Source organism: Heptranchias perlo, chromosome 1 (genome assembly GCF_035084215.1).
Source record: "Heptranchias perlo isolate sHepPer1 chromosome 1, sHepPer1.hap1, whole genome shotgun sequence".
NCBI classification, from domain to species: Eukaryota; Metazoa; Chordata; class Chondrichthyes; order Hexanchiformes; family Hexanchidae; genus Heptranchias; species Heptranchias perlo.
In genome coordinates this window covers 41,613,679-41,639,915 of record NC_090325.1, presented here as the reverse complement: position 1 = coordinate 41,639,915, position 26,237 = coordinate 41,613,679, and the positions used below count along the sequence as shown (strand labels likewise).

Here is a 26,237-nt window from a genome sequence, read left to right as displayed (position 1 = left end):
GTGTCAGCTCTTTGAAAGAGCTATCCGTTTAGTCCCACTCCTCTGCTTTTTCCCCATAGCCCTGCATATTTTTCCTTTTCAAGTATATATCTTCTGCATTCCCATCAGGCACCAGCTGCCTACCATGGAATATTTACTTGCATTACTTTTCACTTTCTTGCCTTACTTTTATGCAACATTGTTATTGTGCTCTTCAAAGAGTTAGATGGTTCCTGGCTGATCCAAGTGCACTAAACTGGTGTCTCTTCATAGGTGTCATGGAGAAGCTGGGTCTTGGCCCTGAAAATATACTTGGGCAGAATCCAAAGCTTATCTATGCCAGGCTAACTGGGTTTGGACAGAGTGGACTATATTCCAGAAATGCCGGGCATGATATAAACTACATTGCTGTGTCAGGTAATTGGAATGGTTTTATCATCATCATGTTCATCAGAAATGAATTAATGTTGTCATGATCTGGAATGCAATGCCTGAAAGGATAGTGGAAGCAGATTCTATAGTAACTTTGAAAAGGGAATTAGATAAATACTCGAAGGGAAAAAAATGACGGGAATAGGACTAATTGAATAGCTTTTCCAAAGAGCCGGCAGAGGCACGATGGGCCGAATGGCCACCTCCTGTGCTGCATCTACTATGATACTATGTTACTCTGTGTCCAATGGGCTATTGTAAAATGACCACTTACACAGGAGTTAAACAGATTTTGACAGGAGGGGGAGATTCAACTAAAATGCTATTCTGATAGATCAGCTTAGGTTTGCATTTTACTGAATCCTTTCTAATTTTTTTTGTTTTTGCAATTATTTTCCTTGGAACTTTAAATTCTTGCTATGACTATAATATTTATATGACAAATCGATCCAACTGAATAATGTGCAAGTTGTAAAACTGAGGCAGACATGCAGCAAATGAAAGTTACACATCAGTTAGTGATATCATACAGTGTAGTCTGGAAATAGTTTTTTGATGTTTGCTCATGGGTTGAGCAGTGTAACTCATGGTGTAAAATACTCCCTGACTGAGAAGGAGTAAGCAAGTTATTCTCAGGCTACCTCCTATTTGCCTGTTCATTGGACCACTATGTAGGGATATCATTAATTTGTTTTCCCCTTCAGTATTAGTTGTTTTGTTGCCAGCCTACAGCAGCGACACTAGCTATAGAACATTTTAAAGTGGCACTAAGGCACCTTCATGCAGAAGTGCTTTTTTTTCTCAAATTGTTCTGATTACCAAAAATATAAAATGCAACTCTGCTTATCCAGATAATGCAGATTAAGAAATATTGGGACCAGATTTCGCCCCCTCTGCCAGGCACAAACAGGGAGGTAGCACGATTAAAATAGCAGTTACTGTCCGGTTTCCGCTGCCATTTTGGTGGGACATTTAAGTGGTGGTTCAGATGCCCATAGGAATCGAGCAGGGACCTCATTAGCCCATGAAATTGGAGTCCCATGATGATAATCTTCAAGTACCAATGGGTGGAGTGTGTGCAGTGCACGCTCTCCCGATTGGTACTCAGTGATAAACGGCCTAACCCGCAGTCCTTAGAGGGATTGCTGCAAACCACTGCAAAAAGCTTTTTTAAAAAAACAATGCAGGTTTGTAAGTGATGTTTGTGGGGTCAGGAGGAGCACTAATGCTTCGCCGACCCCACAAAAATCAATCTCCACGATGCTTGACCCTCCATGGCCCTCCCTCAAGATTGTCTCCCCCTTTAATTTAATAAATGGGGTAAGGACGGTCTGAAGGAGAGTTGATGCAGGCTACTATCAAGGAAACAGACGGTAATGTACAGTTGGCTACTTCTATAGCCAACAACACTAAATAAAACTGACTCCATCAATTCACTCTTATTCCTCTCCATATGAAATATTGGTTTGTATCCTTTAAGGTCAGGAATGTGATGGAATACTCTCCACTTGCCCGGATGGGTGCATACACAACAACACTCGCGAAGCTCAACACCATTCAGGGAAAGCAGTCTGCCTGATCAGCATCCCATCCACCACTGGTGCACCGTGGCTGCAGTGTGTACTATCTACAGGATGTACTGCAGCAAGTTGCCAAGGCTTCTTCGGCAGCACCTCCCAAACCCATGACCTCCACCACCTACAAGGGCAGCAGATGCTGGTAACACCATCCTGACTTGGATATGTATTGTCATTGGGTCAAAGTCCTGGAACCACCTAACTAACAGCATTGTAGGAGTACCTTCACCACATGGACTGCAGCAGTTCAAGAAGAAGCCCACCAGTATCTTAAGGGCAACTAGGGATGGCAACAAATGCCTGCTTTGCCTGCAATGCCCATAATCCCGAGAATGAATTAAAAAATGTTTAACATTAAGATCTGTTTCTCTGCAGGAAAATTTGTACAGCTGTGTTTTTGTTAAACAATTTACTAACAGCATTTATTTGGAACTTAGGTCTGCTGTCAAAATTTGGCAAGAAAGGTGAGAATCCCTATGCACCATTAAATATTGTAGCCGACTTTGCTGGAGGTGGGGTTATGTGTGCTATGGGTATAATCATTGCTCTGTATGAGAGAATGCAATCTGGAAAAGGACAAATCATCGATGCGAGCATGGTGAGCTGATTTTTTTATCGTAGGTAGTCAGTTGCATGTTTATCTATAGAAACCTTAAAACTTAATTTCTTAAGCATTAAATGGAACTGATTTAATTTTTTTTTTAAAGTTGGAATTGCTTCAGCAATCCTTTTTCTGCATGCCTTAACTAAGTGATTAGATAATTAAAAGGTCGGTATTGTTCCTGTGGGAAAATTATTTGTGCTCTATCAAAATAAAGGTGCACTTTGTAATTTCCTAGAAATGGATATTTATAAATTCTGAGTTGAATTCTGTGATAATTATTCAAAATCCACATGTGTTTGTATTTTTGCAAAAGCTTGTTTGGTGTCACATTACAAACATTAAACTACAGATGCAGAGGATTTGATATTTTTAAAAATGTATAAAATTAGAGGAAAATTCCAATGGTGCTTCTTGTGTTCACGGATCTGAAAATGAGCAGGTTTCATTGTGCTGATTTTCAAATTTCCTGCATTACCACGTTTCTATTAGTTTAAATCCGTCTGGTGTTTGTCAGGTCGAAGGATCAGCTTACTGTGGCACCTGGTTTTGGAAATCACAAAATTTGAGTATTTGGAATCGGCAAAGAGGTGAAAACCTACTGGACACTGGAGCGCCATTCTATGAAACATATAAGACTTCTGATGGAAAGTACATGGCTGTCGGTGCATTGGAACCTCGATTCTATGACCAGCTGATAAAAGGCAAGTGTGTTATTTTTAAGTTCATATGTAGTGCATTTTAACTGTTTTGTGCCGCCCTCCGCCTCCACAAGTTAATCATTTGATTCCAAAAGTCTAATCCAGCGTAACAGTGGATTTCTCATGGTGTTGCTGCCGGTGGGTCAGAGGATACGTTGTATTGTAATGACTAGGTTAAAACCAATAATGTATTATTTTATAACGAGAAACACAATCACTCGGTGTGCGCTGGAATACTTCCTCAAGGACTGTTAACAAGGGATTGTTTGCATTTCCTGTACTTTACTTCCCTAGGTCCTCACTTTTTTAAGTGTAGATCAAGTATCAGCTTTGACTGTCTGAGCAGGTGATTTTCTTGTTCTTTGAGAAAATTCCTGAGAGTTGCTTTGAAAAGTAACTGGAAGAAATGTACTTATAACAACTGAGGAAGAGAAGAAAATCCCTTTCTCCTAGAAAGGAAATATTTCTTTTGATGGCATTGCTCTAATGGAAAAAAATATGAAACGGGGAAACAGTAGAAAATGTACAATTTATTAAACTTTGTGCTCATCAAGAAAGGAGATGTTAGTGCTGGGGAATGAAACTCTTTCAATTTCAGACACCCAGAGGGTAATTTTAACTTGCCGGGCAGGAAACCCACTGGATTGGGTGGAACACCAGTTTTACACCCCACCCAATATTACCCTGCATTGACTTCAGCGGAGATTAAAATTGATAGGGTGTAAAAGCAGCGTTGCACCGATCTCGTCAGTTTCCCGATGGGTAGGTCAGGTTAAAATCGCCCCCTCCACCCCCCCACCCCCAGTTTTAGCAGTAAACATTCCATGCTCAAGTTCAGTACAGTAAAGACCTCTTTGTCCTGCCCCAACAACATGCTTCAGCCCCAACCTCTCAAGAGCACCCCATGCTGCACACATGTGACAGTTTTTACCATTTATCACATGACGTTACACCGGTAATCTCATGGATGGGCAGTATTGCCTGTATTTCTGTTTGGTTTGCCTTAGCATTGTGCAGATCTGATGCTGGTGACAGATAATCTGTGATTTACCCTCTTCAATTGTGACTGTTTTTACAAAAGCTATTATTCTGAAGAACTAACAAGCTTACAATTTTTGTTTTATGCCCAAGATACTTTCATTATTGTCAATTGGATCTTTCAACTTATTTTAATTTTGCTTTCATAACAATTCAAATGTGTAGAGAATCATTCTGTTCTATGGAAGAAAATGAGTCTCTGTTTTGAAATTTGAAAGTTTTTTATTTTTACAATCTACCATCATCATTTAAAAGTCTTCTATATGTTGTGCATTTACTATACACATTGCCCTTACTTCCTGTGATGTGAATTTTCAGTAATGCAATTACATCAACATTTATAATGTAAACATTTCTACTGGGAATTCCTGTATTAACAATGTGCGCACTTAACTGTCACATTGTAAATAGGTTTCCTGCCACTGGGTGGCACTGTAGACCCTCCCCATCCCACCACCCAGCTATTAAACTTCCACCAGAAAATATTCTGTTTATCTGCCTATTGCGTCCTTGCTTGTAAATGAAACATTTTCTCAAGTAAAAAAAATATTAAATTCTAGCTGTTTGCTGCAAGTTTTAAATTTCTTTACCTCAAGCCCTGTTCTCTCTGAGGCTTCTGGCCTGATGCGCACACTCATTTTCTGGCCTCTAGTACTCTCCGTGCTCGAGCCAAGGCATGCTCAATTTTCCTTGCCTCAACCTAGCTGCCAGCCCCGCTCACTTAGCTCTCTTGCATCTGGCCCAGTTGTTTTAGGTCCCAGAAAAGCTGTTTTAGACCCTGGCCTCAATCAGATTTCCCCTATACCTAGACCTGCTTAAATTTGAATGCCTCCCATCTTCCTGGTATCGAGTAACCATTCCCCCTGAGTTTTCTCCATCCACACTCTTTATGAATGAATGAAAAAGGCATGATTCTACTCTTGGTGACCAGCTCCCTCTGACCTCCTTTACCCAAATTTAAATGGCTCTCTCCCGCCCTGCTCCCCGCTACTCTTGCTCTTGCTCCTGTTGCCTGATGTCCCTCTGGCCTCTTTAATGTTTCGCTTGCTCCTCTTAACCCTATCTTGCTCTCTGGCATATTTCCTCTTGCTCCCAATGTGCCTCAGGTGACCTCTTCTAACTTTGCTGCCTTCAGTGACATCAGCAGGAATTAAAGAGAACTTATCTCCAAGCAGGCAATCTTAGTAGCTAACAATTTCTTCTCAGTCATAGGATACAGCCAAAGGAGACTTAGACTTGACAGGAAAGGGAACATTACAGTTCAGTGCAGGAAGATCAGAGTTTAGAGAAAGAAAATGTTTCCATAAAGTATGATTACATTTTACAGGAAGGGAATTATTTCACTCAGTTGCTGAGTATAAGAATGTTTAGTTAGGAACATGTTAATGTTTTTTTCCCATTGCCTGTAAATGTGCAGAAATCATAAGTACCTCAGTAGCAGTTCCTGTCGATCTTATTTCATTATTCATGGGATAGAAGAGCTCAGTAGTCATGCATGTTTTGCCTTTGGCGAAGGAACAGTTGGATGTGGGACAAACTTAAATCTGCTTAAACTAGACATGGTGCAGATGAGATGATGTGTTTGAAGGATGAGCAATGAGCAACAACGAGAAAAGCTGCAGCTTTTCAGCTTCAAAAAGAAACATTTCAGAGCGGATCTTATAGATCTTTATACTTAATGAGATGGAGAAAATACACTTTAGAATATCCTGACACACCATGTACGGTTGATTTGCTAGTTATGTAAGAATAGTCTTGCATCGACCTGCACTTCATGTTGTGTAACTTCTATTTCCAGTTACACTTTCTTTGTCACATTTTTGTATCAAGTCACACTTGTCACATTATTTAAATAAAATGAAATTTGAATGTAAACGTTGTATCAAACCTCTTAATTTCTGTTTTGTGGCACCCGCCCCTGACTATTTCCTGCCACTGCTGGGACCCTAAACGTTATTCCTGCCACTATTGGCCTCGTATCTGTTCCATCCAATACCTTTGACCTCCCCCAACCATTCTCAACCGCTCCACTCAGCCTGATCCCTGCCACCTTGGTATACGGCCTCAGTTACTTTGTTTTCTACCTATAGCGTTTGGACTGCGGATCTGGTTCGTTTACAGGCCCCTGTTCCTGTCCTTCTGTTTTCATTATCATTATTCCTCGCCATCCTTCATCGTCACTGACAGTTCATTTTTAAAGTGCTTAGAGCATTGTGGCCCATTTATAGGTATCAGCCTTGGCTCAGTGATAGCACTCTCGCCTCTGATTCAGAAGGTCGCGTGTTCAAACCCAACTTCAGAGACTGAAGCGCATTATCTAGGCTGGTGCTTCAATCTAATACTGATGGAGTGCTGCATTGTCGAAGGTACCGTCTTTCAGATGCAATGTTAAACCAAGGTTCTGTCTGCCCTCTCAGGTAAACGTAAAAGATCCCACGGTATTATTCGAAGAAGAGCTGGTGAGTTCTCCCTGGTGTCCTGGCCAACATTTATCCCTCATCCGACTTTGCTGAAACAGACGCTAAAACTGATTATCTGGTCATTTACCTCATTGCTCTTTGTGGCATATGTGTGCAATTTAGCTGCCATGTTTCCCTGCATTACAACAGTGACTACATTTCAAAAGTGCTTAATTGGCTGTAAAGCACTTTGGGAAGTCCTGAGGTTGTGAAAGGCCCTATATAAATGCAAGTTCGTTATTTCTTTCTGAAATAAAAATTTGATGTTTGTCCAGTTTAGTGCTCTCTGGCCAGGCTGAGGAGGGGAAGTAAGGGGACAAGGGAGGAGATGGGGGTGAGGGGAAGGGGAGGATACGGAGGTAGTGGAAAGGGTTGGAGGGAAGCAAGAAGGATGGAAAACAGATGTGATGTGAAGCAGAGGCAAGGCCGTATTGCAGCAAGGGTAAGTGGATAATAAAGGAGTAAGGGAGATGATGGAAATGAGGCAGTTGTGGGATGAAGAAGTACTAGAGGAGGTGCCAGAGTATGGAGCTTTGGGTGCAGATATGGGGTAAAAAGGTAAATGCTGCACCCCCTTGTTGCTTTCTGGAGCCACCTATAACTTGATGCCTGGCCAGATTCCTACCCCCCCACCCATGACCCTAAAGCAAACTTACAGCCATGGCTGGATCTGTCCTTCACCTACCACCTACCACCCAGCACCTGCAACCTGCCACCTTAAAGCAAGCCTGCAGCTGTTGGCCAGATTCCTCCTTCACCTGGCACCTGGAACCAATTAGCCTGCAGCCCTTAGTGGATAGCTATCCACACTGAGAATGCGGTCTACGGCTGCCTACCCCTCCCTTCTTTGCTCGACCGAGCACCAACGGAAAATATGGCCTGCAGTCCTCGACAGCTCTGTTTCCCGCCATGGCCACTATCTCTCACCCAAAAGGAAAGAATTGAGAGATAGGGGAAAAAGAAGAGTGAGAGAAAGCATAGCCAAAAAAAGAGAAAGAAGACAGAAAAAAGCAGCAACACAAAGACAGAAGACATTATTCATGGGATAGAAGAGCTTTGCGGGAGGTTCATTAGTAAATATAGTTTTTTGGGTGGGTTCTTAAGACCATAGAGAAATACTTGCATTTCACTTGGATTTGAAATGAGGTGAACAGACTTCTGATCCAAAGTAATCAAGACATTGTAAATGATGTTTCATCTTAAGATTTCTTAAAGCTCTTTCAATTTAATTGCAGTGACCGCTTCAGTTCAGAATTCAGTTGAGCAGTTTGCATTAATATAAGTTTTCTGAATTCTATCGCTAAAGCTACCTTTTCTCTCCCACTACATGTAGAGTCCAAGAATGTGTAGATGATGTAGAAGCTTTACAATTATCTGATTCTTACAGGAGATGGCTGTGGTAATCCTGTGGGCTACCTTCACCTCTTAAAAGTTCAGTAATTCATTTAATGTATACCAAAATGTTTTAAAGGTTCCACATACATAGTGTTCCCTTTGAGCACCTTCAGGAATTAATATTGAGATTATTTATCCCATTACCAAGTTATCCAACTTAGGCCCTGATTTCAATTGATCATCTTTGAAAGACCAGTGTTGTTACTGAACTGCTTTCTTCCGAACATTGCCATGGTTCCCATTTTGGAATCGCGACACCAAGAAATAAGTTACGATATGATGCATTTGCTACAGCATTACAGCAACGTACTTTGTTTTAAGAAAAAAAGTAATTTTTACAAATTGCAGGAAGATGCCAAGAGCATTTATTCCAACAATTTTCTTCAGTTAAAACCATTGTACTTGCATAGTATTTCTACTTTATAGTTTCTTTAAGTCCTAATTTTGAATTTGGTTGCTGAAATGCAGAGATTGAGCAATTTTCCTGCTAGATACCTCTTCCCAGAATGTTAACAAAATCTGTATAACTTGTATACATAAGAGATTGAGTTATTTGTTGGAGTCAGGGAAATTATTTGGTGCACTTGGAAGCACTGATGGTCCGAAGGATATTAGTGTCTGGTCCTCTGTCAACTACTATTTGTGATTTCGGACATCTCCCTCCATTAATAAAAGGGGAGGCCTGGGTAATACAATGTGTTAGTACATTATCTTTTTGGCTTCTAGATTCAAGTCCTGCTGACACTAATGAAATGAAAGTCTCTCCTCTATTGGTTGTAAAGGTCCAAAAGATTTGAGCAGTTTCCTGTGGGCTTTAGCCCATAGCAAAAATTTGGCATAATTCAGCACTAAATTGGCAGTCTCATTCAGAAGCTACTTGAAGGGCTGGTGTGAGAAGTGGAAAGATTGAAACTGTTGTGGTGGAGTTTGCTTTTCAGATATTGGGGTTAAGGTGCACTGTTGCACTAGAATCATGGGAGCTAAATCTGCGCTGGTAGTACTATATATTACGTATGTCCAACCTTTTGGAGTAGGTAGCCGGATCCTGTTGGCAGAGCCTTTGAGTGGGCCACATATTACTGAAATTCAAAGTTCACCCAAGCTACAAATTCCAACCACCATACATAAAATCATACCTCCCCACACTAAAAGTCATACCACCTTTCCTTTATCTTCTCTCGGGTACTTCGCCCCTGCACACTAAATCCCTACCCCATCCCTTCACTGTTCTTCTGCCCCCCTCCTCTCCTGCTGCCATCCCAGGCTTGAATCTCACTTGGAAAAGCCCACAGCTATCCTCTGAGCATCTCTTGACATTCTCCAAGCTGTTCATCGAGGCACCGGTTGTTCCCTAAAATGAGCAGCATTCCCAACTGCCCCATCTTCCTCTTACTGACCTTCCTGCCCAGCATGCCTGCTGGGGGCTAATTTTGCCAACCACCTTCCCAGCCCACACTGCTGACCCCTTAGACTTTGCCAGCAGTTCAACAATCACTGCCTCTCTCTGAATTTTCCTCCAGAATGTACATTCACTCGCCAACAAGGCCCTTGCCATCCACAACCTCTTTGATGATCATTGCAATCATCACTTTGACAGAAACTTGTCTCATGGGTGGTGACACCTTGCCCATTGCTGAATCCTCTCTGCCTGGCTATATTTTCCATCAGCTGCCCTGCCCAAACCACCATGGTGGCAGTGTGGCCATTATCATCAAATCTCCCTTACTCCTCTGGAACCTCCTCTTATGATCACCTCATCTTGTTCAACCCCTCTCGCCTCTCCTTTAAATTCCTCGTTCTCTACTGCCGCCCCCAAGCCCCACCTTGAGTTTCTCACCAAGATATCTTCACTCCTGTCCTCATTCAGTGTCTGTACTGAGTAACTCCGTATCCTCAATGATTTCAATCTCCATCTCAGCTCACCTTGCCCTTTCTGCTCTGATTTCACTGCCCTACTGTCCTCCTTGAACCTGTGTCACTGTATAAACTTTCTTATCCATTTTCATGGCCATCCACTTAACCTTGCTATCTTATGTGGCCTCTTTACTCTCATCGTCTCAATCACAGACAATCACTTTCTTGCCCCCCTCATCACTCACTTCCTCCAGCTCTTTCCAACCCCACTTCCTTCTGTATCCACCCCTGGAAGAAGGGTTGAAGATTTGTACATATCTGGCACACAACTGGTTTAGCCATCCATCGCCAGATTTGGCTGGACCACATCAAGCACTGTCGGGCCCTGCTCTCCTCTAGCAAAGCTTCTTAATGTTCCAGGATCATCCTAGAATGCAAAGGTAAACCCCGGCTTCTTTTCTTCATTACCATCCATCTCCGTAAAGCCCTCTCATCTGCCCCCTCCACCCTCGCCTCCAACAAGGGCGAGGAGCTCATGGACTTCTTTGGCACTAAGATTGAGACCATCCATTGAGCTGCCTCTGCCGCACCCTCCCCTTCCCCTTTCCCACCAGATTTCCAGCAAGGTTCCCCCCACATATCCAAGCTTGCCGATGAAACAAAGATAGGCAGCATTGTAAGCAGTGTAGATGGAATCATAAAATTACAGAGATATTAATAGATTAAGTGAATGGGCAAAACTGTGGCAAATGGCTTTCAATGTAGGCGAGTGTGAGGTCATCCACTTTGGACCTAAAAAGGATAGATCAGAGTACTTTCTAAATGGTGAAAAGCTCAAAAAAGTGGAGGTCCAAAGAGACTTAGGGGTCCATGGACATAGATCATTAAAATATCATGAACGGGTACAGAAAATCAAGAAGGCTAATGGAATCCTGGCTTTTATATCTAGAGGACTAGAATACAGGGGGTAGAAGTTACGCTACAGCTATACAAAACTCTGGTTAGATCAGACCTGGAGTACTGTGTTCAGTTCTGGATATATTGGCCTTAGAGGGAATACAGTGTAGATTTACTAGAATGATACCTGGACTCCAAGGGTTAAATTACAAGAAGAGATTACACAAACTAGAAACATGGAAAATAGAAGCAGGAGTTGGCCATTCGGCCCTTCGAGCCTGCTCCGCCATTCAATATGATCATAGCTGATCCTCTATCTCAATACCATATTCCCGCTCTCTCCCCATTACCCCTTGATGCCTTTTGTGTCTAGCTATCTATCTAGCTCCTTAAATATATTCAGCTCCTTAAATATATTCAGCCTTCTGTGGTAGAGAATTCCATAGGTTCACCATCCTCTGAGTGGAGAAATTTCTCCTCAGTCCTCAATGTCCTAGGACTAGGGTTGTGTTCCCTGGAATTCAGAAGAATAAGGGGTGATTTGATCAAAGTTTTCAAGATATCAAGGGGAACTGATAGGGTAGATAGAGAGAAACTGTTACCGCTGGTTGGGGAGTCTAGCACTAGGGGACGTAGCCTAAAAATGAGAGCCAGGACTTTCAGGAGTGAAGCTAGGAAACACTTCTACATGCAAAGAGGGTAGAAGTTTGGAATTCTCTTCCGCAAACGGCAGTTGATGCTAGCACAATTATTGTTTTAAATCTGAGGTTGATAGATTTTTTTGTTAACCAAAGGTATTAAGGGATATGGGGCTAAGGCGGCGATATGGAGTTAGGTCACAGATCCACCATGATCTCATTGAATGGCAGAACAGGCTCGAGGGGCTAAATGGCCTACTCCTGTTCCTATGTTCATTTCCCAAGAATTGTTCAGTGTTTCTTTTTTTTTCTTTCAATTTTTTCTTCTTTCTGGGCTAATTCCCAGAAGCTGCCACACTAATTGTCTACAAATAGTGACACCAGCCTCCAGTTCACATACTACTGGCACTGTTTTCACTCTTTCATAAGTCTGAATGGCCAACTTTTTTGAGCCCTAGTGCCGGAACACTGCAAGCTGTCCATAGTGACAGCCACGGGTTTGAAGCTGCCTTCTGCCATTCATCGGCATCATATTTTTTGTACTGCTCTGCACGTGATAATTCTTGTGCAGATTTTAAGGAACAAGTTGCTACTTGGGCTAAAAACATAGAATGTACCGAGAAACAAGCCATTCGGCCCAACAGGTCCATGCCAGTGTTTATGCTCCACACAAGCCTCCTCACTCCCTACTTGATCTAATCCTATCAGCATATCCTTTTATTCCTTTTTTTCCCTCATGTGCTTATCTAGCTTCCCTTTATATGTATCTATGCTATTTGCCTCAACTACTCCTTGTGATAGCGAGTCCCACATTCTTACCACTCTCTGGGTAAAGAAATTTCTCCTGAATTCCCTATTGGATTTATTAGTTACTGTCTTATATTTATGGCCCCTAGTTCTGGTCTCGCCCGCATGTGGAAACATCTTCTCTACATCTATCCTATCAAACCCGTTCATTATCTTAAAGACCCCTCTCAAATCACTCCTCAGTCTTCTCTTTTCTAGAGAAAAGAGCCCCAACCTGCTCAATCTTTCCTGATAGGTATAACCTCTCAGTTCTGGTATCATCCTAGTAGATCTTTTATGCACCTTCTCCAGTGTCTCTATAGCCTTTTAATAAAATGGAGACCGGAACTGTTCACAGTAATCTAAGTGTGGTCTAACTAAGGTTCTGTACAAATTTAACATAATTTCTCTGATTTTCAATTCTATCCCTCCAGAAATGAACCCCAGTGCTTGGTTTGTTTTTTTTATGGCCTTATTAGCTGGTGTCACTACTTTTAGTGATTTGTGTATTTGTACCCCCAGATTCCTCTGCTCCTCAACCCCACTTAGGCCCTTATTATACAAGTAGTATGTGCCCTCCTTATTATTCCTACCAAAATGCAACACCTCACACTTATATTAAAATTCATTTGCCAATTACATGCCCATTCTGCAAGTTTATTAATGTCTTCCTATATTTTGTCTGTCTTCCTCAGTATTAACTATACTCCCCAATTTGATGATGTCCGCAAATTTTGAAATTGTACTTCCGATTCCAGAGTCCAAATCGTTTATGTAAATGGTGAACAACAGTGGTCCCAGCACAGATCCTTGTGGAACACCACTTCCCACCTTTTAAGGTGAGAGGGGAGAGATACAAAAGGGTCCAGAGGGGCAATTTTTTCACTCAAAGGGTGGTGAGTGTCTGGAACGAGCTGCCAGAGGCAGTAGTAGAGGCGGGTACAATTTTGTCTTTTAAAAAGCATTTGGACAGTTACATGGGTAAGATGGGTATCGAGGGATATGGGCCAAGTGCAGGCAATTGGGACTAGCTTAGTGGTATAAACTGGGCGACATGGACATGTTGGGCCGAAGGGCCTGTTTCCATGTTGTAACTTCTATGATTCTATAACCCCTACTCTCTTTTCTGTTTTGTAATCAGCTTGCTATCCATTCTGCCACTTGTCCCTGACTCCATATACTCTGACCTTAGTCATGAGTCTACTATACTGTACCTTACCAAAGGCCTTTTGAAAATGAAAATATATTATATCTACCGCATTACCCTTATCTACCCTTTCTGTAACTTCAAAGAATTCAAGGATTGTATCAAGATGAGCAAATTTCTCAATCTATGAATCTAGGATGTCCCAGGTAATTAGAGATGCATGCAACTTATGACCATAAGAAGTAGTTCATATTGAATCTGTGCCAGTATGAAATAATGAAGTACAGTCCTAAGAGGTTGAATGCACCTTCCTACAGCACAGAAGTACATCTACTAAAACAATTTTAGATAATTTATTAACCACTCGTTTCATCTTTTCTATAATAGAAGAGGTGCTAAAATAACTATTACATATGAAGCACATTTCTACTGGGATGAAACCAAATATGGGCCCATCCAAGTTTGTTAATTCAGAACTGATGCAAAAACTGAGCTAGCTTACTGCAGTCTATCTGATTCATCAAAGAGGGTTCTCCTTTGCATTCTAATAAATAACCCAAGTACTGTATATACTTATCTCTTATGATAAGCTACATATAAGTCATCCCCCCGACCCTCTCGCTTTCCTGCCTTAAACCCTTCAAACAACGATGTGGAGATGCCGGTGGTGGACTGGGGTTGACAATTGTAAACAATTTTACAACACCAAGTTATAGTCCAACAATTTTATTTTAAAATTCACAAGCTTTCGGAGGCTTCCTCCTTCCTCAGGTGAATGTCAAGAGATCCTCGAACCTCTCGCATTTATAAATCACAGAACAATGCCTGGTGATTACAGAAAGTCTTTTCAAACAACAGCAGAGCAAAGCAGGAGCTCTACGATCAAACAGCATCGGATTCAAATTTCAATTACAGTTGCAGAAGCTCTCATTGCACTCAAAGTTCTCTGACTCCTGCTCAGCCTTCTGGCTTTCTTCTTCCCACCTGCTGGTTCCCAGTCTCTTGCTGTCTTTGTGATTCCCACTCCCTTGCTCCTGAATTATGTTGGCAGTAGCAATACATGAAATAGTCAGTGCATGTTAAAATCAAATTTCCTGCTTCTTTTGGAGTTGTGTGACTTATGGGACGACAACGTGCATAGAATGATACAGCACAGAGGAAGGCCATTTGGCCCATCCTGCCTGTACCGGCTTTTTGAAAGAGCTATCCCAATAGCTTTTGAAAGTTATTATTGAATCTGCTTCCACCACCCTTTCAGGCTGTGCATTCCAGGTCATGACAACGCACCTCTTTTTTTTGCCAGTTACCTTAAATCTGTGTCCTACCCTTCTGCCATTGGAAATGGTTTAAGAAACATAAGAAATAGGTGCAAGAGTAGGCCATACAGCCCCTCGAGCCTGCTCAGCCATTCATTAAGGTATTGGCTGATCTTCGACCTCAACTCCACTTTGCCACCCGATCCCTTGATTCCCTTAGAGTCCAAAAGTTTCTCCTTATTTACTCTTATCAAAACCCTTCTTGATTTTGAAAACCTATATTAAATCTTCCCTTAACCTTCCCTGCTCTAAGGAGAACAACCCCTGCTTCTCTAGTCTCTGCAGGAAATTTAATTTTAAAATGACTATTATTCCAGTCAACAGCCTTATAAATGCTGTGCACGCCATCTTAGGAAGTCGCTATCATTTGAGTGAAATAAGCATTAGTCTTTACCAGAAGGCTGCTCCCTGCTTGTCAGTCACAGTAAAAAAATGCGTTCAAACAATTTACCTATCCTGTGCCTGATGGGTTTTCGGAGAAGGTGCGTATGGAAATACCTTGTGACAAATAGAATTTTGCATAATTTTGAGAAAAAAATTAGGATATGGCCCGATATGTGGAAAATCTTTTTTACACAGCGAGTGGTTATGATCTGGAATGCACTGCCTGAGGGGTGGTGGAGGCAGATTCAATTGTGGCTTTCAAAAGGGAATTGGATAAGTACTTGAAGGGAAAAAATTTGCAGGGCTATGGGGAAAGGGCGGGGGAGCGGGACTAGCTGGATTGCACTTGCGGAGAACCGGCACAGACTCGATGGGCCGAATGGCCTCCTTCCATGCTGTAAACCATTCTATGATTCTATGACAGCTTTGTAGATTCACCACGTGAGATGCAATTGATCCCCAATCAAAGTCAAACTTGTTCTTCATGGTAAAACTAAAGCTGTTAAAATTCATATTCGAAATTTTATCTACTTAATTTCAATGATTCACATTGAGAGTGGATGAACTTATTTAAATCCCATGCTAAGGCAATGGAAGGTGCAGCGATGTTCTGAAGTTATTTTGTTTAGATATGAAATTAAAAGGGAATTTTAGAAACATAAACTGCAGCAATTATCACTATGAAGCTAAAAATCTTTTGTCATTTTAAACTTTTAAGACATAACACATCTTAATAGGAGTAATCCTAAAGCCTGTCCTTTCAACAGCAATGAAATCAAATTGAGGCTTCCTTGGGCGAGAACAATATATGGTTGTAAATATATCCCTGATATTATTGCCCTGGCAAGAAACCTGACTGGTGATCCTATACTGGGTGAGAAAGTTGGAACAGCAGTGATTTCTGAGCCCAAATATGATGGGCAGAGCTCCATCTATCCTGCAAATGTGGAAAAGGAGAAAGCGTATAAGAATTTGATTTTCTGAGAAAAGATAGCCAAGACCGTTTAGGGCTGCTCTAGTACCCTGTTATTGAGTAGTATCCAACGGAGAATTTCATCAGAAGACATGGCTAACAAATCCACATCTGAGCTAAGTGTCCATTTGTGGAAATATGCTTTAATATTGGGCACCACACTTTAGGAAGGATGTGAAGGCCGTAGAGAGGGTGCAGAAGAGGTTTACTTGAATGGTTCCAGAGATGAAGGACTTCAGTTACGTGGATAGACTGGAGAAGCTGGGGTTGCTCTCCTTAGAGCAGAGAAAGTTGAGAGGAGATTTGATATCGGTATTCAAAATCATGAAAAGTCTAGATAGAGAGAAACTGTTCCCATTGGCGGAAGGGTCAAGAACCAGAGGGCTTAGATGTAAGGTGATTGGCAAAAGAACCAAAGGCTACCTGAGAATCTTTTTTACATAGCGAATGGTTATGATCTGGAATCCACTGCCTGAGGGGATGGTGGGGGCAGATTCAATCATGGCTTTCAAAAGGGAATTGGATAAGTACTTGAAGGGAAAAAAGTTGCAGGGCTACGGGGAAAGGGCGGTGGAGTGGGACTAGCTGGATTGCTCTTGCAGAGAGCTGGCATGGACTCAACGGGGCGAATAGCCACCTCCTGTGCTGTAACCATTCTATAATTCTATATTGCAAAAAGCATCCACCACTATATTGTCTACACCCAGTATTTACTGAATTGAACATTTATTTAGTATTCATGGTATAATCAGGAAGGTGTGCCAGTGTATGGGTTAGGAACAGTTTCTATCCACCCCTCCCCATTCATTATTCACCTTGATGTAGTACAGAGGTGAGTAACCAGGATAATTCTGGGTATCAGAAATCTAAATTATGAGGAGAGATTAAGGAAATGGAGCTTGTTCATTTTGGAAAAGAGGCTTTGAGGTGAAGTTTGCAGTATGAATCAGATTTGCAAATTGTTCACTATTCTAAAGGATTAAAATACTAGCAGATACAAGATCATTCAAAAAGGGATTGGATTTTTAGGCATAATAGCCTTTTCCTGTTCCTAATATTTCTTTTGCATACCTTTTAAAAGTTTACTGTTGGATAATAGTGTGAACAAACTGTAATGCTAGCTACATGAATTGAAATTTGAATTGGAATTTGTCATGGATTCATTGGGTGGCTATTATTTCATCCTTAAAATGAACATGATGTACTGTAAGCTAAATTCAAGATTACAGTACTGTATTATTTTGCAATCAGTACAAAATTGTTTCCAAATCAATCAAAATATGTTTTGTTTTAAAAACATTTTGTTTTTGATCTTGATCCTGAGAAAATAATTCAATTAAATCAATAACTTGCTATTACTTAAAGATTGATAGATTTTGGATTTTATAGAATCAGTTTAGTCATCAGAATTTCTGTTATTTACTGTGGAAGCTGACGACACTGGTTTTAGATTGATTTGGAAGAAAAAGTGATTAATGCAGTTAGTATTATTATTATCATGAATTTACCCCTGTATTTATGTGCTTGGCTGACCGCCATCTCAGCAGATAACCACATGATCTCGCAGCTGACATCTGTTCTTGGAGAAATGGCCTTGTTCTCAAAGACTCCTGTGTACTTTGTAGAAATGGAATGTGTGTGACTTTATTAGCAGGAGAGGTCTCAATACTTAGTTGGAATAACTGATAAGAGAAGTCTCCCACTGTTAAACAGTAATTCCAGGTTTGAATTTGTCATGACAAATCTAACCCATGTTGGACTATTAGGTTGCAGTTATATTGAAGTCAGTGTGCAGCCAAAGTAGTGCAGGACTACTGGAAAGGATCTTGCCCCCTTACCTAAACTGCAGTCTGGTCACAACACCCAAATTACACCACACAGTTTCTGTCAGTGTGAAGCTGGCTTCACATCAATTAAAATGGCTCAAGATTTAAATGATCTAGAATGACATAGACTTTACAGCACAGAAACTGGCCATTTGGCGCAACTGGTTTATGCTGGTGTTTATGCTCCACATGAGGCTCCTCCCACCCTACTTTGACTCTATCAACAAATCCTTCTATTCCTTTCTCCCTCAAGTACTTATCTGGCTTCCCCTTAAATGCATCTATGAAAATGTAACTAGAAGAGAGTCTTTAAGATATCAAATGCTTGTGTTCTTTACATTAATTTAGGTAAAATGTTAGTATACATATTACAATCAGATGAATAAGTATTAATGTGCATTGAAGTGAATCTAAATTATTAAAAGCAGTACCACTCGCATTCTTTAACTCCTACTATAACATTTTCTTTTATCCAGGTAGAAGAATAACCTGTCACATATTTTATGCTAAAATAAGGCACTGAGAGTCAAATTAAAGCATGAAGCGCCATTCTCTGTTCTTATCCAGTAAAAAAAGCGCAAATACTTTATCATACATCATTGACAGTTAATTTCCAGTAGTAACTGTTAATTATCACTTAGATTTGCAGTGTTTGTAACACAGTCATTAATCTTTCAGTGAGGATGTCATCAAAATAAAATAGCATTAGATTTAACCCATGTTGAACTATTAGGTTGTAGTTATATTAAAGCCAGTGTGAAGCCAAATCTTCAATTAACAATGAAAATAAAATAGCATTAGATTGACACAAAATGCTAATTCTTCCTCTAGGCCCGGGGTAGCCAATCAGTGTCTCATGAACTGTATGAAACTCCACTGTAGTTGAAGTGCAGCCCTTTGATGCTTTGTTTACCTACCCACTCCATTCCAATGTCAGAGGTGCTGAATAATACAAATTAACAGAGAAACACGATCAGCCACAACACCAAAACAGTCTTCCTTCCCAGGTAACCTTTATTTTTGGAATAGGCCCGGATAGCACTCATTGGTGCCCTCCAGAGCTGACCCTGCTTTCGTTGGTGGCGTCAGCAGGAGGGCATCTACCTTGAATAGGCTGACAGGCGTCTGGTGCCCACCTGACCCATGCAGCTGGAGACTCCGACGCCTTGCTTTGGAGGGAGGGGGGGGGCGCATAGAATTACATGGACTTTACAGCACAGATTTTTTAAAGAAAGACTTCTGGCCTTTCTGTGCAGGGTCTAGGCTGCTTTCCTGACCTGGACCTTCCTGGGGAAGCCTGTTACTGCTAATCTGGAGGCTGGTATGCCTGATCTCACTTGGAGTGCTGGCCTCCAATCCAATGCTGGGTCCCAACTGAGCTGCAGAAACAGGAACTCTGACATAGGGAGTCAATGACCTGCCTCTGGGGCTGCGCCGTCGGTGTTATTTGCCTTGTATGGGGAAAATGGAGATTCTTCTCCTTACAAGATTGGTTGGAAAATCCTGGAAATAGCAGAGACCTGGAGCACCCAGGTTCCTGTTATTTTCTGAGATTCTGTAGGAATTACGTCAAGACTCCAGCAAAACCCCTGCAGATTTTGGGGGCTAGAAATCCTAAACTCAGGTTTTAAAGCTTTTATTTGTATAATCAGTCCTTTTTTAGGGAATAGACTTTATGGTCTTCTGAACCAAACCCCTTCCAAATGTTAATATTGGATTAATTAGAAATTTTTAATGTTAATGTGTTAAACGCAGTACTTTTTTATCTCTGATTCATGAAGATGGTTATCTTCCTGATTACAGCAAGGTTGCAAGATCTGCCTGTAGGTTGTAGTCATCTCTGCAAAATGTCTTTTTTTATTAAGTTGATTCATTTCTTGGGGTGAAGGTTAATAAAAACATCTTGCATTTATTTAGCATCTTTAACGCAGGAATACATCCCAAGGCACTTTACAGGAATATAATTAGACAAAAATTGACACCGTGTCAAAGAACAAGGTATTAGGAAGGGTGACTAAAAGCTTAGTTAAATAGATAGGTTTTAAGGAGGGTCTGAAAGGATGAAAGATAAGTGGAAAGGGCTGAGAGATTTAGGAAGGGAATTCTCTAAAAACTCCGATGAAAATCGGGGCCCAAATCTAAGATTTCTAAGCTGAGAACCACTCGTGTATAGATTTATTTTTTGGTCAGCATATTGTCATATGGGAAATCTGTCACCACGTTTAAGAATCTCCAAACCAAATTACTAAGAAATCCACATAAGTAGAGTTTCAATCTGCATGACATGGATTGTGTAGTTTCTTCCTGTAGGGACTCATCTTATTTACTTAAGCCCAGACAAATCTTAGGTACAGATAGGTAAGAGCCAAGGCTTAGAGACCACAAGTGTGTATATCTGCTACTTATCAGCACAAAGCACCGAGCTTCCCACTGCTTGTCCAGCAAGGAACATCCTTCTCATGTTGGCTTAGTAGGTAGTGCTCTAGCTTCTGAGTCAGAATGTTGTGGATTCAATCCTCACTATGGACTTCAGCACATTATCTTAGCTGACACTTCAGTACATTACTGAGGGAGTCTCAACAATGCAGCACTCCCTCAGTACCGCACTGAAGTGTCAGCCAAGGCTTTTGGAAATTAAACTGAGGCCCCTAAATGCCTGCTCAGATTCCATGGCATTATTCAAAGAAGAGCAGGGAGTTCTCCCAGTGAATACCAAGTCAATCACTGTTCTTTTTAAAAAGAACCCTTCAAAGTCAGTTCGCTCTGAATTAAGTGTTAGGATTGTTTATTTTCTAACCTAGATTTGATGATGGTTTCTTGTGCAATTGATCCTGTTTTTCTCTGTATTTGATTGTAGGTCTCGGCTTGGATTCTACCAAACTCCCCCCTCAGATGAGCCAATCTGACTGGCCAGAGTTGAAAAGAATCTTTACAGAAGCATTTGCTACGAAGACCCAAGAAAAGTGGACCGAGATCTTTGATAGGACTGATGCTTGCGTCACTCCTGTTTTGTCATTGCAGGAAGCTGTCAATCATCCACACAACCAAGAAAGAGGATCTTTTATTACTAATGTGGAAGGACAAGTCTGTCCTCGGCCAGCTCCTCTCTTGTCGCGGACCCCAGCCACTATGAGTCTGGAAAGAGACCCGGAAATCGGAGAACACACACAACGTGTGTTGATTGAATATGGTTTCACCAACGAGCAGATAAATAAGCTGCTGTCTGCTGGGGTTATTGAATGTAATAGATTAAAAGCTTGTTTATAACAAATTTATATATATAACTTCATTATATGGCAATAAAATTTAGTGCCTTTGTACAACAACATGATTTGCCACTGTTTTAATTTTTCTCCACCAAATTTATTTTATATTATGCATACTGAACAGTAAGCAATTAAAAATTAGTTCTCTAGAGGGTTAATAAACAGTTGAACCAAATGCATCTACACAAACCAAATGAACCCAATCACATGCTGTCAAAAAGTACCACATTGGGAAAGATGGAATTAAATGATCAAGGTATTCATAGAAATTTTTGTGCCGATGTTGGCCTAGAGATTCAGCCCTTTAGCCACTGTTTTTCAGGCACTAAACAGCCTCCAATATGGTGGATAGGAAGCGCATTTATGAGCCAGAAAAGCGCTGCCTGCCATATTGGTAAAAGCCAAAAAGGGTACAATGCCCACACCTGAAACAGGCCTTTGGCCCTTTGCAAATTAGGGGCATAATGTCTGTTTGAGGCCCCCACTGCAAGATTGATTTGCCCTGAGGCAGCCAGCTGCATTCAGGAGAATCAGGTCTATATTATGCCGCAACCAGCATGGTATGATTTTTAAATAAACTTACCTGAATGTGGAGCTGGGAGGAGCAAAAGCTCATTTTCCCACCACCCGATCATTCCCGCTTCCGCTCGTCCCGATCGTCGCTGCACCCCAACCCCCCCGATCGTCTGCACTGCCCCTTCCCATCGATCGTTGCCGCTCCCCCTCCCCGAATCATTGTCCCCTCCCTGGATCATCTTCGCTCCCCTCCCCACAATCGTCTCCGCTGCTCTCCCCCCGATAGTCTCCGCTCCTCCTCCCCCCCCCCCCCCCCACCCCTGATAGTCTCTTCTCCTCCTCCCCCCCCCCCCCCCCCGATAGTCTCCGCTCCTCCCCCCCACCGATCGTCTCCACTACCATCTCCGGGTGACTGTCTCAGCTCCACACCTCCCCCAATCGTCGCCGCTTTTCCCCACCCTCGATCGTATTGTGTCTGTGCTGCTTCTTGCTAAAGCAATCCAAAATCAATCCCACTGCCCTGCTCGTTCACTCTTCATCTGTCCGAAGTTTTTGAAAATTCACTCTCGGGATATGGGCGTTGCAGGCAAGTCCGAAATTTGTTGCCCATTCTTAGTTATACTGAGAAGCTGGTGATTGGCCGCCTTGAACCGCCGCAGTCTAAGTAGGGAATTCCACAATTTTGGCCCAGCAACGACGAAGGAAGGGCAGTATATGTCCAAGTCAGGATCCTGTGTGACTTATAGGTGCTGTCGAAGAAGCCTTGGCCAGTTGCTGCATTGCATTCTGTAGATAGTACACATTGTAGCAATGGTAGGCCATTGTGAAGGGGGGTGAATGTTTAGGTTAGTGGGTGAGGTGCTGATCAAGTGGACTGCTTTGTCCTGGATGATGCCGAGCTTCTTGAGTGCTGTTGCAGCTGCACCCACCTGGGTAAGCATACTCCTGACTTGTGTCTTGTTGGTGACGGAGAGGTTTTGCGGAGTCAGGAAGTGCGCTACTTCCGCAGAATACCCAGCTGTTTATCCTGCTCTAGTAACCAACGCATTTATGTGGCTGGCCAATGGTCACATCCCCCCCACCTCCAGAATAGTGGTGGGATTCTCAGCGATGGTAATGCCATTGAATGTCAAGTTAAACTCTTGTTGGAGATTGCCATTGCCTGTCATGAATGTTACTTGGCACTCATCAGCTAAAGCCTGGATGTTGTCCAGGTCTTGCTGCATGTGGGGAAGGACTGCTTTATTATCTGTGGAATTATGACAAGAGCTGTACAAGAAAAAAACAGGGAGGTGGGGAGAAAAATTGCTGACCTGGAAGAAGCACATGGCTGAAGAAAATAGAGATTTGATAAGTGTTTTGAAAGCCTCTATCAGATTACCCTTCTCAGTTCTAGTGAAAATAGCTCTAACTTGTTAAGTCTGTCTTCATAGACAGTGAGAGTGGGGAAAAAAGCAGCAGCAGATCTGCAACAAGAGAAAACTACTGTGCGACGTCGCAGGTAAGACAGGAGAGTCCAAGAGGTGAGCACATTATAAAAGGAGAGACCGAGAGCGGGAGGAGAGTCTGAGAGGTGAACGCAGTGAAAATCCAAGGCAAGTCATGGCAGCAGAGCTCGCACCCGTGATATGCTTCTCCTGCACTATGTGGGAAGTCATGGACACTACCAGTGTCCCTGGTGACCATGTGTGCAGGAAGTGTGTCCAGCTGCAGCTACTGGCAAACCGCATTTCTGAGCTGGAGCTGCGGGTGGATTCACTGTGGAGCATCCGCGATGCTGAGACTATCGTGGATAGCACGTTCAGTGAGGTGGTCACACCGCAGGTAAAGATTACGCAGGCAGAAAGGAAATGGGTGACCGCCAGGCAGAGTAAAAGGTCTAGGCAGGTAGAGCAGGAGTCCCCTGGGGCCATCTCCCTCTCAAACAGATATTCTGCTTCAGATACTGTTGGGGGAGATGGCTTATCAGGGGAAAGCAGCAAAAGCCAAGTTCGTGGCACCACGGGTGGCTCTGCTACACAGGAGGGGAGGATGAAGACTGGCAGGGCTATTGTGATAGGGGATTCAATTTTAAGGGGAACAAATAGACGTTTCTGCGGCCGTAAACGTGACTCCAGGATGGTATGTTGCCTCCCTGGTGCTAGGGTCAAGGATGTCACGGAACGGCTGCAGGGCATTCTGGAGGGGGAGGGTGAACAGCCAGTAGTCGTGGTCCATATCGGTACCAACAACATTGGTTAAAAAAAAGGGATGAGGTCCTGCAAGGTGAATTCAAGGAGTTAGGAGATAAATTAAAAAGCAGGACCCCAAAGGTAGTGCCACGTGCTAGTGAGTACAGGAACAGGAGAATAGACAGGATGAATGCGTGGCTGCAGGGATGGTGTAGGAGGGAGGGATTTAGATTCCTGGGACATTGGGACCGGTTCTGGGGAAGGTGGGACCTGTACAAGTGGGACGGGTTACACCCGAGCAGGACCGGGACCGATGTCCTCGTGGGGGTGTTTGCTAGTGCTGTTGGGGAAGGTTTAAACTAGAGTGGCAGGGGGATGGGAACCTTAGCGGGGAGGCAGAAGGGAGTAAAGTTGAGAGCAGCAAGAGAGGGGAAGACCCAGGGGAAATTTACAATACAAATAGTACAAACAGTTGTTCAAGAACAAGTGAAAGGGAAAAGCGTAGAGCAGCAGGATCTAAGACTATAGTGGGAGTTGTGTATAGGACCCCTGGCAGCAGCTCTGAAGTGCTCGATTGTATAAATGCAGAGATTAGACAAGCGTGTAACAAAGGCATAGTGGTCTTAATGGGGGACTTTAACCTTCACATAGATTGGGAAAAGCAGACTAGCAACTGTCAGAAAGATAGTGAATTTCTTGAGTGTGTCCGGCAAGCCATACTCGATTTAGTAATGAGTAATGAACCAGATTTAGTTAACAGCTTAACTGCGTGAACATCTATCCAATAGCGATCATAACATGATCAAGTTCAATGTAGTGTTTGAAAGGGAAAAAAGTGAATCAGCTACTCAGATTCTAGACTTGGGTAAGGCCGACTTCAATGGGATGAGACAGAGATGGTCGACAGTAAACTGGGCAAATCTGTTAATGGGTAAAACGACTGATAATCAGTGGGAAATGTTTAAAGAAACATTTAACGAGATACAGAACCGGTTTATACCCCTGAGGGGCAAGAACTCTACTTGACAAAAAAAACCAGCCATGGACAACTAAAGAGGTAAGGGACAGTATAAGACATAAGGAAAGGGCATACAAAAAGGCAAAAAATGGCACAGATCCTGGTGAATGGGAAAGATTCAAAGATCAACAAAGGGTCACAAAACAGATAGTAAGAGCTACAAAAAGAGAGTATGAAAAGAAACTTGCAAGGGATATCAAAACCAATACGAAGAACTTTTATGGTTATAGTAGGAAAAGGAGGGTGGTCAGGAGCAGTGTTGGCCCCTTAAAAACTGAAAGTGGGGATATTGTCATTGACAATGGGGAAATGGCGGACTTGTTGAATAATTACTTTGCATCAGTATTTACAGTAGAAAAAGAGGATAGCATGCCGGAAATTCCAAGAAAACTAATATTGAATCGGGGACAGGGACTCGATAAAATTAACATAAGTAAAGCAACAGTAATGAAGAAAATAAGAGCACGAAAGAGTGACAAATCCGCAGGACCAGATGGTTTCCATCCCAGGGTTTAAAGGAAGTAGGTGAGCACATTGCAGATGCCCTAACTATAATCTTTCAAAGTTCTCTAGATTCAGGAACTGTCCCTCTAGATTGGAAAGTTGCACATGTCACTCCACTATTTAATAAAGGAGAGAGAGGGAAACCGGGGAATTATAGACCAGTTAACCTAACATCTGATGTGGGGAAATTGCTGGAGTCTATAATTAAGGATAGGGTGACTGAACACCTCGAGAATTTTCAGTTAATCAGAGACAGCCAGCATGGATTTGTGAAAGGTAGGTCGTGCCTGACAAACCTGATTGAATTTTTTGAAGAGGTGACTAAAGTAGTGGGCAGGGGAATGTCAATGGATGTTATTTATATGGAATTCCAGAAGGCATCTGATAAGGTCCCACATAAGAGACTGTTAGCTAAGATAGAAGCCCATGGAATTGAGGGAAAAGTAGGGACTTGGTTAGGAAGTTGGCTGAGCGAAAGGCGACAGAGAGTAGGGATAATGGGTAAGTACTCACATTGGCAGGATGTGACTAGTGGAGTCCTGCAGGGATCTGTCTTGGGGCCTCAATTATTCACAATATTTATTAACGACTTAGATGAAGACATAGAAAGTCTCATAGAAAGCCGATGACACAAAGATTGGTGGCATTGTAAGCAGTGTAGATGAAAACATAAAATTACAAAGGGCTATTGATAGATTAGGTGAATGGGCAAAACTGTGGCAAATGGAATTCAATGTAGACAAATGTGAGGTCATCCAC

At 42.2% G+C, this 26,237-nt stretch overlaps 1 protein-coding gene across 9 annotated transcripts in view; it reads left to right on the top strand.

The window, feature by feature from the left end:
* Positions 1–21,329, top strand: part of amacr (alpha-methylacyl-CoA racemase) — a 73,304-nt gene extending 51,975 nt beyond the window's left edge. For 8 of the 9 annotated variants that reach the window (XM_067984151.1, XM_067984194.1, XM_067984187.1 and 5 more), the window contains 4 exons: positions 253–396; positions 2,426–2,586; positions 3,107–3,293; positions 20,861–21,329. In XM_067984151.1, the coding sequence (XP_067840252.1) occupies positions 253–396; positions 2,426–2,586; positions 3,107–3,293; positions 20,861–21,270 (902 nt within the window). In that variant the 3' untranslated portion in view covers positions 21,271–21,329. The remainder of the gene's footprint in view (positions 1–252; positions 397–2,425; positions 2,587–3,106; positions 3,294–20,860) is intronic. The other variant, XM_067984220.1, reaches the window with a different exon arrangement.
* Positions 21,330–26,237: the final 4,908 nt, after the last annotated feature.